Here is a 13,866-nt window from a genome sequence, read left to right on the forward strand (position 1 = left end):
GCATCACTACCTTCCAGCATTTAGTTCAACAAAAAAACTTTTGCCTGATTTTTTTCCCCTTTGCAGGCTGTAAGTTTTTTTTTTCTGAAAAGTGCTTGCAAGACAATTTTGTAAATTCTTGAAATTAAAAAGAAAATTTTTCAGGATATTTTTATTGTAGTCTTTTTCAATTGATTTCTACCTTGAATTCAGTGAGCTCTTTTACCTACAGATTAATGAATGCTCATAAACATTTTCAATTATATTTTCCATTATTTCTTTTGTATTTTGTGTTTGTGTGTGTGTGTGTGTGTATGTGTGTGTGTGTAAAACTGATTATGCCAATTACTCAAAGATTGCTTCTCAGCCCTCTGACTCCTATATTTATTATTTCTTTAAATCTCATTGATTTCATCTTTTTTCTCTCCATTCTGGGGAGAGAGATGGTTTTTCAATTTTTTTCCCATATCAATAATTTTTTATAGTCATTTTAAAAAAGAGTGTTAGGTTTATGGAGTTATAATTTATAAACAGGAAGAGTTACTCTTTTTAATTCTATAGTTTAGTAAGATTTGACAAATATATCTAGTCACCACCATAATCAGTTTATTCTGGGAAATAGTAGAGTGGGACAGGCAGAAGACCAAGGACTGAACTTAGGAGAATCATCACATTTAGCATCATACGGAAGAAGAATCAGAGTTTTGAGTTCCAATTCCTGATACCATTCTAGATTCAGGGTCTGTATAGAGAATGCTTCCCACGTAGTTCTCTGACTCTCTGGCCACTTGTTATAGGCTGAATTGTGTTACCAAAAATTGTGTTATATGTTGAAGTCCTAACCCCCAGTACCTCAGAATGTGGAGAGAGGGTCTTTAGAGAGATAATTCAGTTAAATTAGGTCATTGACATGGCCCCTAGTCCAATATGAGTTATGTCCTTAGAAGAAAAGGAAATCTGGATACAGATATGTACAGAGGGAAGGTAATGTGAAGCCACAAGGAGAACATGGCTAGCCATAAACCAACAAAAGAGACCATATCCTTCCCTCATGGTCTGTGGAGCCAAGAAAACAAGTTCACTCAGACCCTGTGCCTTCTTTCTTATGTATGTCTGTATTTATAGAGATGGGGTCCTCGCTCTATTGCCCAGGCTGGACTGCAGTGACCCAGTCAGAGCTCAATGGAGCCTCAAAATCCTAGGCTCAGCAATCCTTCTGCCTCAGCCTCCTAGGTAGCTAGGACTACAGGCACACACCACCATGCCTGGCTACTTGTATTTGTTTTTTTGTAAAGACAGGGTCTCATTATGTTGCCCAGGCTGGTCTCTTACACTTGGCCTTAAATGATCCTCTGGCCTCAGCCTCCCAAAGTGCTGGGATTACAGGCATGAGCCACTGCACTGGCTCACCTTCACTTTTAGACAATGCTTTGAATGCCTGATCCCTAACATTCTTTGTTCACACAGCCCTAAGAAATCTAACAGTGACTTTTCCCCAGATCCTTCCTACTGAGGGCCAACAACCCTTCCAGTATCTATATCCATAAGCCAAAAACGTAGCTAAAAGGCTCCTAAGCCCAAGAGGTATTCTTTGTTCACACAGCCCTAAGAAATCTAACAGTGACTTTTCCCCAGATCCTTCCTACTGAGGGCCAACAACCCTTCCAGTATCTATATCCATAAGCCAAAAACGTAGCTAAAAGGCTCCTAAGCCCAAGAGGTGACCAAAGGGCAGGGAGGGTCGGGGGAGGTTTGCCAAAAAGAATACAGGCTACCTTGTTAAATTTGAATTTCAGATAAACAATAAATAATGTTTTAATATAAGTTCCAAATATTGTTTCAGATAAACTAAAAAAAATTCATTATTTAAAATTCAAATTTAACTGTGCATCCTTTTTCTTTTTAACAAATATGGCACCCCTAGTTGGGGGGCAGAGTTGGACATTTGAGTTGGCTGTTTGTCCACATGTGCATGAACACAAGGCCCCTAATGGTAACAAATCGTGCAGGAGAAAGGGACACAAAGAAGGCAGTCTACACGGCCCAACTAATTCTCTCTGATTCACCCACATTCTGACACAACAGGAATGCTAAATTCCACCTGGCTTCCCTGGTCGTTTTCAACATAGGAAGAACATATTTTACTTTTACGTTTTGTTGGGTTATTTTACTTTATTTTTTAGGCTAGTCAAGCGAAGCAGTGGGAGTGGAGAAGGAACAAAGGAATCCGTAACTGGTTGTGATCAATTAGTTGTAAACACCACTGCACTCAGACCAGCCTGTTAGGGGTATTTATAATTAACTATTTAGACATACTGCACGTGGGTCTCCATTTTCACTCTTGGGCCACCCGTATAAATGTCAAAGGGCGGTCCTGTTGCAGAAAATCCCCCTAAGAGGTCAACATCATGGTTAGGCTGCTGTGGTGGCTCACCCCTGCAATCCCAGCCCTCAGGGAGGCCGAGGCGTGAAAGTCCCTCGAAGCCAGGAGTTACACAATGCTACATATTACACAATGCTACAATTCAACTGTATACATAACATACAATGCACAACAATGATTTACAAAACAATGCTAACTTAAGTTTACAATCGCTACTGTGTCTGGCAGAATAATTTGTAGCAATTCCTCTTTAAGGGAAATGCCAACCAGAAGATCAAATTACAAAGCAGCAAATTTCCTGTTTAGCCTTCAGTTGGAACAAAGGGAGTAAATATTCTTAAGGTAATAAACATTTGGGTGCATTATCATATTCTACACTAAGAACAATCTGGCCAACGGCGGGGTTGGCAGTTCAAACGCTTCGAAGTTCTACAACTCTGGGGGTTTTTACCCTTTACTAATGAACTATTTAGCATTTGCAGACCTCAGTTTCCTGATTTGGTAAACACGGATTTCTTGTAAAGATTGAGATGATACACTGAAAACATTTAGCACAATATCATCATTACGCCATCGATAATATATATTCAATGTCGATTATGATACAAAACGTATACTAGTTACATTGTACACTATTGTGTCATTTACTGTCATCGTGCAGTTTACTATTGTTCTACTTCACAACAATCCGGCTAACCCGGAGACGCAGGACAAAGGTGCCGAACAATCTCACCCTCACAACCGAGCGGAGTCGGGGACGGGTTACCATGGCAACCGCTCGCGCCCAGCCATTTTCCGCTCGCGCGTCGCTGGGGAAGTGGAGGGGGGGGAAGCCGCGGCTGCGTATTGCGTCATCACTACGCGCCGCTGGTTGGGTTGCTCCCGTGTTCTTTCGGAAGGGCCCGGCCCGGCTACCGTCGCACCCCGCCGGGAATTATTTCTTTTCTTTGCGACTTTTGTCACGTAGCACCGAGGCTGCAAGACCGTGAGTCCAGAGAGAAGAAAGAAGGCGTGCGGGCGTTGAAAGGGACGCCCCGGCGTCGTCTCCGCCTCTGAACCTTCCCGTGCTCCTGAGCCTATCGGCTTCCTCTCAGCTGGGCTCGCGCCGCGTCTACTTCCGGGCGGGTGCCCGCCAGCACGGCGTCCGCCGCTCCCCGGCTTCGGCCCCTTTGTGTCCCCGCAGTGTCGCGGCGCGGGCCCGGGCAGGGCTGTTCTCGAGGCCGGGGCCGGCGCAGCGCAGGGGACCTGTCCCTGCAGGCGGGCGTGAGGCCTGCGGGGGGCCGGCCCGGGGGACGCGCCCGCGCGTGCCGGGGTAAGAGGAGGTGGCACGAGGGGCAGCTCGTGGTCTGAGCAAGGGGGGGGGGAGGCGACGAAAGGGAGCGAAAAGCAATGGGAAATTTCAAACGATGCCCCTGTCCCCCGTCCCGTCTCGGTGTGGCCTAACCACGAAGCGCAGCCATAGTAGCCCTGAGCCGCTGGCACGTTTGCGGGCCCATCATTGCCGTGAGAGTGAACTGCCATGGCTTTGTATTTCTGCATTGTCTTCATGGCCTGTCCTTTTTATCTCTTCCCTTCAGATAGTTTACGTAAAAGCCCCCAAGCCCCCTAGGGTGGCGGTTTCTACCAATATGAACCTTTTCAACCTGGACCGTTTTCGCTTTGAGAAAAGGAATAAGATTGAGGAAGCGCCCGAAGCAACCCCGCAGCCCTCCCAGCCCGGCCCTTCTTCACCAATTTCTCTCAGCGCCGAAGAGGAGAATGCTGAAGGGGAAGTTAGCAGGGCAGACACTCCTGATTCAGATATAACTGAAAAAACAGGTGAGTTGCAGTGTTGCAAATTGATGTAGCACCGAGGAATATTTTTTTTTTAAAAGTTGCAAGGCAGGAGGGATTCTGATTTTTATTCTTGATGTCATGCCTATTGATGTATTGTCCTCCAGTGTGCCCTTTTGAATACAGCTTTGGGACTGTCACAGGCACCACGTGCCTTCAAGTGAGCACCTGTCTATTTTTGCTTCATTTTTATGTGAGTTCTTGGAATATGGCCCAATGATGGAAGTTGAAATCAGAGTTTAGGTCATCCTGAGGTCAGAACTGTTGCTACTGGAAGAGGAATGTTGGTGATTCAGTCCTATGGTAGATTTTGAGGCTATTTTCATTTCATTCCAAAAAGTATTGATCACCTACTATGAGCTAGACATTGATCAAGGTGCCTGAAGACAACGTCTTATGTACAAGTGAAGACCGGATCTTATATTGTCTCCACCTGACTTCCTGGCTATCCCCAGAATGCAAATGAATAATTGGTATTCTTGTGGTGCATGAACCATTTTTATCCTAATCAGCAGATTGTCACAGACAATAGCATTTGAGAATAAGCCAAAACTTAAGATTTCCATTCTAATCTGTGTTTATTGAGCAGTTAACAATTAGAGGAATATATTTGAACTCTCACTGTGTTTTCAGCATAGTGCTAAGTGCTTCAGGTTTTGTCATTTAACTTGCACAATAATCCTACAAGATAGGTAATAATAATTCACATTTTGCAGAAATGAAACTCAGAGGTTATTAAGAACTTGGTAGAGCCTGAGTTTAAGTCCAGCCAGTCTGATTCCTGTGCATAAACTCTTAATAATTACATTATACACTTTTTTTTTTCTGAGCACTCATTGATCAGTCATACATAATACAGTTTCTTATGAAGGGTGAAAGGAATGTTGGAAGCTTTGTTCTAATGTTTACTTCAGTGATACCTTTTTTATACAAAACTCAGTATTTCACAAGCAGCTTTTAAATTAACATAGCCTAAAAGATTGGTAACATACATGTCTTGGTATCTTTTTGTTTGCCACTCTTAAATGTAACAGTGATGGCAGATTCCTTTCAAGTCATCATCAGAATAACATTTTTAAATACTTTGGTGTGATTGGAACTTGGTAGGATGATTGGTAGATTGGATTAAGAGATAATTAGGAGTCAGATTTCCAAAGGCTTTGATTATCTAAGGAGTTTTGAACTTGTCTAAATGCTGTAGGGAATAATTGAAGGATTTTTTTTTTTTTTTTTTTGAGACAGGATTTTGCTCTGTTTCCTGGGCTAGAGTGCAGTGGCATCATCATAGCTCACTGCAACCTCAAACTCCTGGGCTCAAGGGCTCCTCATGCCTCAGCCTCCCGACTGGCTGGGACTACAGACCACTTAGCATCACTACGCCTGCCTGGCTAAGTTTTTCTATTTTTGTAGAGAAGGGGTCTTCTCAGGCTGGGTCTCACTGTGTTGCTCTGGCTGGTCTCAAACTCCTGGCTTCCAGCGATTCCCTCTCCCTGGCCTCCCAGCCTCCCAAAGTGCTAGGATTAACAACTGAAGGATTCTTTTTTTTTTTTTTTTTTCCTAAGACAGAGTCTCACTCTGTTGCCCTGAGTAGAGTGCCATGGTGTCAGCCTAGCTCACAGCAACTTCAGACTCCTGGGCTTCCTGGGCTCAAGCAATTCTTCTGCTTCAGTGTCCCGAGTAGCTGGGACTACAGGTGCACACCAGGCCCTGCTAATTTTTCTATTTTTAGTAGACGGGTCTTGCTCTTGCTGAGGCTGGTCTCAAACTCCTGAGCTCAAGCGATCCTCCCACTTTGGCCTCCCAAGAGTGCTAGGATTTACAGACACAAGCCACCATGCCCGGTCAACAACTGAAGAATTTTAAGCACAGGAGTGACATCCCTGTGTTCATTCTTTCAATAGATACCTGATTTGCATAACATGCTGTAGTTAATATCTGAACATCCAGGTATTTTAGTGCTTTTCCAGTGAATACATTTATCTGTTTCTTACGTGATTAGACAGGGCAGGGAAGGCCAAGGAAGTCCAGGGTATAGGCGTGGGATTTTGAATTCTTAGAATCCTCTGCTTCATTTTAGTTAAATGTGAGTCATTGGACAAATCTCTTAATATCTGTGGTTCACAATTTATTCCTAACAGCAAAAGAACTTTATACACTGAATTTCAGTGGAATGTTTTAGTTACTTATGAATATTGGTAATGTGAAATCGTTAATTGTCTTTTGTGATCAGTAGATTTTTTTCTGCTTTTTTCCCTAAGGATATTTCACTCTTCTTTATTGGGACATACATAAGTTTCTCTTATAAACTGAGATTGCTTGGGAAATCACGTGGTCAATCTTGATGACATTAGGAAATAAGAAAATTAAGTTTGTTCTAGGAATGGTGAGAATTTATCCTCATAGTGAAGCACTTTAAAAAAAGATTGTTGTAAATGATACCGTGAATTTTGCAGAATCTTGTAAACTAAGACTGACAAGTTTAGACTTTGTAGTGTAGGTACTAGGCATCCATTAAAGACTTCATGGATAGAATAGCAAAATGATGGAAGAAAGTTATTTTATAAAACAATCACTTTAGCAGTAGTGACTACTGTACATTGATACAGGTTAGGGTTTGAAGGGAAAGAAATTACTTAGGAAACTCTTGTAATCTATTGATGGCTGTAGAAATGGAGAAGGAGATGTGAGCTCTTTCAGAGTAATGAACAGCAGGGTTTTACTACTAGACCCCTGGTAGGAATGAGATTAAGATGAATGTTAAGATTTTTAGTGTGGCCGGGTGTGGTGGCTCACTCCTGTAATCCTAGCACTCTCGGAGGCTGATCATTTGAGATCAGGAGTTCCAGACCAGCCTGAGCAAGAGTGAGACCCCGTCTCTACTAAAAATAGAAAGAAATTAGCTGGACAACTAAAAATATAAATAGAAAAAATTAGCCAGGCATGGTGGCGCATGCCTGTAGTCCCAGCTACTCGGGAGGCTGAGGCAAAAGGATCACTTGAGCCCAGGAGTTTGAGGTTGCTGTGAGCTAGGCTGATGCCATAGCACTCTAGCCTGGGCAACAGAGTAAGACTCTGTCTCAGGGAAAAAAAAAAAAAAAAAGATTTTCAGTGTAGGTAATTGAAAAAAAAAGAAATGGAAGTCCTATGCATCAGAATAGATAGTAAGTACCTATTATAAGCCATTGGGCAGGCCTTTAAGAATTCAAATAAGAATCAAAGGTCCTGCCCCCAACTGCTAAGGTAATTTAGCCTGGTGGGAGAGGGAAGGTGGGAGGGAAACAAGTGTTGAACGTGTAGTGAGGACAAGATGCTGCAGTTAGATTTAAGGTCAAGACTGGAGGTGGAGATTGGTGAATCATCAGTAGAATGTGACTATTGACCTTTCTTGCTTTGTCATCATATGGCAACTTTTCATACTGCCATTGTGGGATAATGCTGTATTAGTTTATTTACAGTAGGATGTTAGGATCTAAGTCATCTTATAGGACAGAAATTGTAGTCAAAATTAGCTGTAATCGCTCTTTTTTCGACTAGTCGTGATATTTTCCCTAATATGAATTAAGACTTCATTTCCTACCACTCTCCTTCAGTTATGGTGCCAAAGTCACATTGTTTCTTGAATATGCCAAGCAAGGTTCCAGATTTGCTTCTTCCCATTTGCTCTTCCTTTTGCCTGGAAGACCCGTCATGTTTATATTTGCATATGACTCAGTTCCTTCGTTTCTTTATTTCCCCCTCTTCATTTCTTTAGGTCTTAGTGATGTATCACCTTTAGTAGAAGGCCTTCCTTGATCACTCTGAAATAGCAGCCCACCCTGCCCTGTCCCACCCCAGCTTTACACTACTGTGCTTTTCTTCATGATATTTATCCCTGTCTGACATTACATTGTATGTTTGTATCTCCATGTGAGAGCAGAGACCTTACCTATCTCTCTCACCTGTTCACCTCCATTGCTCAGAACAGAGACTGGCATATAGCAGGCCCTCAGTAAGTGTGTTAAATTAAGGATTATTGCATGATAAGTGGTTGATATTAGTACTTTTTACATATTTTTAGATATCCCTCCTTCTCTTTATAACCTTAAAACAGTCCCCTTAGCCATCAGGCATTCCTTAGCCATGGATACTTGAATCTCTTTTTGGTACAGGACAGGATCCCTAATGCTCAAACCAGCCTTTGAATTTGGAGGCAGACACTTAACCTGTGCCCCCTGACTTATTTTACTCTCGTGGTGCCCAGAGTTATCAATTATTGTTATTTACACATTGTTTCTCTTGTTTGCTTTGGCTTTGGGGAGCACAGTGAATTGGGGGAGATTAAAATAATGACAGATGAGTGAGAGAGGGAGAGCTTGCTATATTTAACTCATGAAGAATAAAAATAGGAGTGAAGCATGATCCCCGAAGAGCACCAAGAGAAAATGACTTGTAAATACATAGTTAAAATTTTGCGATATGATAAACCATATAATGGGGCAAAGTAGGATCCCGGCATCTGTTCTTCCTTGAGAGGATCACAAAAAGTCACAGACGACCTTTGGAGTGGACTCTAAACAATAGGATCATTTTTTATTGGGAGAACCAATGATGGAAGGGTTGAAAGTACATGTTTCCTTGAAGAGTCTGACATGTATTATGGAGGATGAGGAGACTAGGTATGGAAGAAGAGGTTTTGGACAGTATAGATGAAGCCGAAAAGATAGAAATGTAAGCTGCTGGGTTTTAACGTTGTCTTTATGCCCTATGCCAGGGTGGATGGATCTTATTCGTACACTCTGTAGAGCATTTCAGTATGGAAAACCCATTAATGAAGCTATTGTATTAATTGAAGCCTCAATATAGGGAAATGACTCAAGTAGGGATGACAGAGGAGGCAGTTTGGGAGAGTTTTATGAGACATGTATTTGATTATACTAGTATTTGGTGATCAGTTGAATGTAGGGGATTTAAAGATAACTCAAATGTTCCTTGCTTGGACAGGTGGGTGATTGCCACCGTCAACTGAATGAGGAGACTGGTTTAGGAGAAAGATGCTAAAACATGTTCAGTTAGCATTAGTTGGCATATTTCAACAGCAAGGTGGTAAATGGTTGAACATTAGAGTTCGGAGCTCAGAGAGTGGTGTAAAGCTTAGAAGTTAACTTAAGAGTCATCACTGTGGTAGTTAACAAAACACGTCCTAAGCAGGGTGTCCAGTAAAAAAAATCATCATTTGATGATGCACAAAGGCAGGGAAAGCAATGAAACATACAAAGGATGACTAGAATAATCATAGAAAATGATGGTGCCCCAGAAGCCCAAGAACAGAGAGTTTCCAGTTTGTATGTACAGATGAGTAACAAATGCTGTAGAGAAGTCAGGTTGGTTGAAGACTAATCAGGGACCACATTCTTGCAAATTAAAAAATCACTGTTAACCTTTAACAGACAGCTTCAGTAGAATGGTGATGAGGTGGAGACTACTACTCTTTCAAGAAAAGAAAGAGAGAAACTTGATGGGGAAGTAGTGTCAGGAAAAGATGTTTCAGGATTGTTGAAAATTGAGGACACTTGTTAGCTAAGGGGAAGAAGTTAGTGGAGAGGGGAAGACTGAAGGGTGGGAGGTATCTGAGGAGAGGCATCAAGGGGTAAGAACTGAAGGACAGTTGGATTGTTTAGCATGGCAAAGGAATAGAGACACTTTTTACCTAGGGGAAAAACTGAAGGAGATAAAAATAGATGGGTTTATAGATTATTTTGAAATTGGAATGGAGCATTAGTGTATGCTTGATGAATTTATTGTCCTGGCGTAACAGGTTCAATCCTCTAAAGTGGTTGCCACTTCAAGGTGGTTGTCATGTTGAAAGTAACAGTGGCTAATAAGTGAGAGGCATTTAAAAAAAACTATACCAGTTATAAAATGATTTCCTGAGAGCATTGCTCTGCCACATAAAGACTGTATGATCTTAGGTAAGAGATCAAGTTTTTGGACTTCACTCTTCTTTGCCTAGCTTTATCTAGAAGTTCACTGCACTCTTTGCTAGCATTAAAAGTGGATAGATATGATCCTTTGAATAACAGAGCCAAATGTATCATTTTAACTTCACAATTCTGTAACCACTGGGCAATATCCCTTTTGTAGGTATGTATGGCCAAATATGAGCCATCACTATATCTGGAGATAGTCATTCTGATTCCTTGCCGTGTATGTTAGTTGAAAAGCAGTGCTTGTGAAAAAAAGGTTAGTGCTGAATTGTTCTGAATAGAAAGTTCAGTAAGTACTTACGTAAAAATCTTAAGTGCATTTTAAATGTACATTTTGTTGGTCTGTTTTTCTTTGTCTTTTTTACTTTCCTTGCTTAGCTATTGTTTTCTTTATAACAAAAGGTTATATAAAAAGTTAACTGATACAGCATTGTGTAATACAGAGTTTCTGATCCTTATTTAGTTTTGGTGTTTATTCTTTCACATATTTTTTTCTCTGTGTATACAGTTCAGGTTTTTGATTCTTGAACAAAAATAGCATTAGATTACATACGTGTTGAAATGCAACTTGCTGTTAATTAAAAAGTAGATTTTTTTGAGAGACAGAGGAGATAGAGCATAGAGTAGATTTTTTTACACTTTATATGTCAGTGCATATAAAATATACCTCAATTTTTTAAATGACTTCAGAGTGTCTTATATATACGTATTATAATTCATATAGCTTCCTATTGAAACTATATGCCAAATATAGCATTGAAGCTATGTTAGTAATTTTGGGTTTTTCTTCAGTCTTTTTTTTTTCTTTTCATATCAAAAGAATAGTGACCATCCTTTGACGCAGATATTTTTTTTAACATATGTAGAATCTGTGGGAAAATACCTGCAAATGGAATTGTCAGATTAAAGGAAATGTAAATACTATTTTAAACCGCAATTTTACTAGTTTACAGCAGGCTACAGCTTGCTACAGCTTGGTTTTGTTTTCTTTCTTCTTTTCTTTTTTTTAAATTGAGACGAGGTCTTGCTCTATTGCCCAGGCTCGAATGCAGTGCTGTGATTGAGCTCACTACAACCTCAAACTCTTGGGCTGGAGTGATCCTCCTATCTCAGCCTCCCAAGTAGCTGGGACTACAGGCCTGTGCCACCACACCCAGCTAATTTTTTTTTTTTTTTTTGTAGAGGTGGAGTCTTGCTATGTTGCCCATACTGGTCTCAAACTCCTGGGCTCAAGTAACCCTCCCACCTGGGCCTCCCCAGTGCAGGGATTACAGGCGTAAGCCACTGTGCCCAGCTATTTTCTGTGTTTTTGATAATAGCCAACCTAATCAGCATGAGTTGGTATCTCATTGTGGGTTTTGTGTTAATTTTTAACTTTAAATTTCATCTGAAACTTACTTTGTTATAATGACTAAAGAAAGGGTGAGACAGTTTTCTCCTTTGTTCATTATTTACCAGTTACTAGTCAGTTGTCCCAGAACCATTTATTGAAAAATCCTTTTTCTTACATTAAGATATTGTCAGTACAGTCTAAATTCTCATGTATATTTGCCATCTTTGGGACCATTAATCTGTTTCTTTAATGTTAATTTTTCAGATTATTTAAATTCTTACAGTGTTGTGACATATATATGATGCATTCTAGATGTTCATGTGTTTTTCATGTTGTTTTTTCTTCCTCTTTGACCTGAAAGTGGTTTGGAAGTGGTTTTTACAGTTTTTTTTTATCTTTTTTAAAATTTCCAAGTGGCAAAAATTTTGCTTACTTGTTTTTATTAACATTTACTTCTAATGTCACCATTTTGTGACCAAAGAATGTGGTCTGTAGTATTTCTTCTTTGGGGAATTTACTGAGATTTTCTTTGTGGCCTAATATATGACTAATTTCTGTAAAAGTTCCAAGGGTGCTTGAAAAGAATACATAATCTAAGTATAGATTTAATTATATGCCAAATAATAGATGAGTTCTATTATTTATATCATAATTTTTCAAATTATAGATCATAAGCGTTTGTTGTGTCATAAAATCAGTTTCTTGAGTCCTGACTAAATATAACTGTAATTTTTAATAGAGTAGAATAAATAGAAAATTATCGAAGTGTATCACTTTTAGTAGGAGCTTCTGAAATTTTTGTTTCAGTTATACCTGTCTATCTAACAAATTGTCATAATCTAAAATATCTCTTACAGTAGGTCCCAGTCAAAAACATTTGAAAAACACTGTTCTGCATCTTAATTATTTCTTATTTTTGCTCTTTATTAAGACCTTAGAGAAGAGAGTTAAAGTCTCATATTTGTCTCTGTTGACTCTTTGCTTTATATATCCTGCAGTATTTATGCATTTTATTTTTAGTATGCAGGTAAGATGTGTCAGTTATATTTTTATTATAAATTCTGTTATTAAAAAGTGCCTCTCAAAAGTTTAATGCCTTTGCCTTATCTCATATTAATAGCATGACTTTCTTTTCCTTTACATTTTTAAAATTTATTTTTCTCCTTTCTTTTAGCTTAAATCTGAAATTTTTCTTCTTTCTTGTTTCATCTTAGAATGATATGTTAGAAACTACTCTTCAGTCTTGTATTTAGTGTATTCTTTGTCTTTTCTGGAGCTTTCTTCAGAGTCTGGTTTATCTTTTATAAGATGCTAAAGGTATTTCCCTGTCTACTGTGACATTCAAGTTAAGACTATCAGAGTTTATAGTCTATCATTTTGGTAATAACCCTTTAAAAAGAACAAATATATGATGTGTTTTAGTTGGTATTCAAAGGAACTGTGTTACAAATCAGTTGCCATGTTAGAGGATTAAACTATAGAGCAATACAGGATTTGAATATAAAAATGGCAGGTGTTTGTAAGTGTGCAGGACAGGTATAAAGCTTTGTGTGTTTTTATTCTCCATTGGGAGACTGTCTTTATTTATGGATTATCAAATTGATTTAAATTATTTCTGTGTGACTTTATAATCTCCCACTAGTGATTTTTTTGTTTGTGAGTGAACCTTGATCTTGGACCACTTGAAAAGGTGAAATCATTGGTGAGCTTGAAATGGTTATTTTGTTTCATGGTAGATTGAGGAAAGGGTACTAGATAAACCTGGGGTATATCTTCTCTTGTGCATACCACTAATGGAAAATTTCATTTGGAATGACTCCCTGGAGCCTTGGAGTCTTCTTGCGTATGCTAACAATGTACGTTCCCATTACCTTTGGTAATGAGAAAATACCTACCTTTAAAACAAGATAGCTTTTCTGATTGTTTTTATGTGGAAAGACAGGTTGTTTTCCCTCTTGTTCATTATTTATCATTTTGTTTTTTCTTCTCTCAAGGTACAAATTATGCTTCTAACTGTTTGTGTACGTGGCTACTTGGCTACTATTAGTTTCTTTAAGACAAGTTGAACTGCAACTTGCCTTTTTTTTTTTTTCTTTAATAGCCCCCACCTCCTGGAACCGTGCCTTAAACCCAGAAAACATTCAGCATATGTCAGAATTGAATAGTAGCAGATGTCTTTTCTTCATAATTTTTCACTTTTTTCCTCCTTTATTTTTCTTTTTTGCTTCTTGTCATCTTTATGATAGTGCTTAAAAGTGTTTGTGTACTTTGGGTCGAAAAACATCATTGCAGCAGGAATACCATTTTAGCCATGGGCTCCTAGCTATTTTTGCTGTTGCTTGCTTTTAAAAATAGTCCTAATAGACAGATCTAAT

General features: G+C 39.4%; 1 protein-coding gene across 1 annotated transcript in view; it reads left to right on the forward strand.

Moving 5' to 3' along the window:
- The first annotated feature begins 3,232 nt into the window (after nt 1–3,232).
- SMARCAD1 (SWI/SNF-related, matrix-associated actin-dependent regulator of chromatin, subfamily a, containing DEAD/H box 1) overlaps nt 3,233–13,866 on the forward strand; it is a 62,828-nt gene continuing 52,194 nt past the window's right edge. The window contains exons 1-2 of the mRNA XM_045536715.1: nt 3,233–3,674; nt 3,940–4,180. Coding sequence (XP_045392671.1) covers nt 3,991–4,180 — 190 coding nt within the window. The 5' untranslated portion in view covers nt 3,233–3,674; nt 3,940–3,990. The remainder of the gene's footprint in view (nt 3,675–3,939; nt 4,181–13,866) is intronic.

This window comes from Lemur catta, chromosome 24, assembly GCF_020740605.2.
Source record: "Lemur catta isolate mLemCat1 chromosome 24, mLemCat1.pri, whole genome shotgun sequence".
In the NCBI taxonomy this organism is placed as follows: domain Eukaryota; kingdom Metazoa; phylum Chordata; class Mammalia; order Primates; family Lemuridae; genus Lemur; species Lemur catta.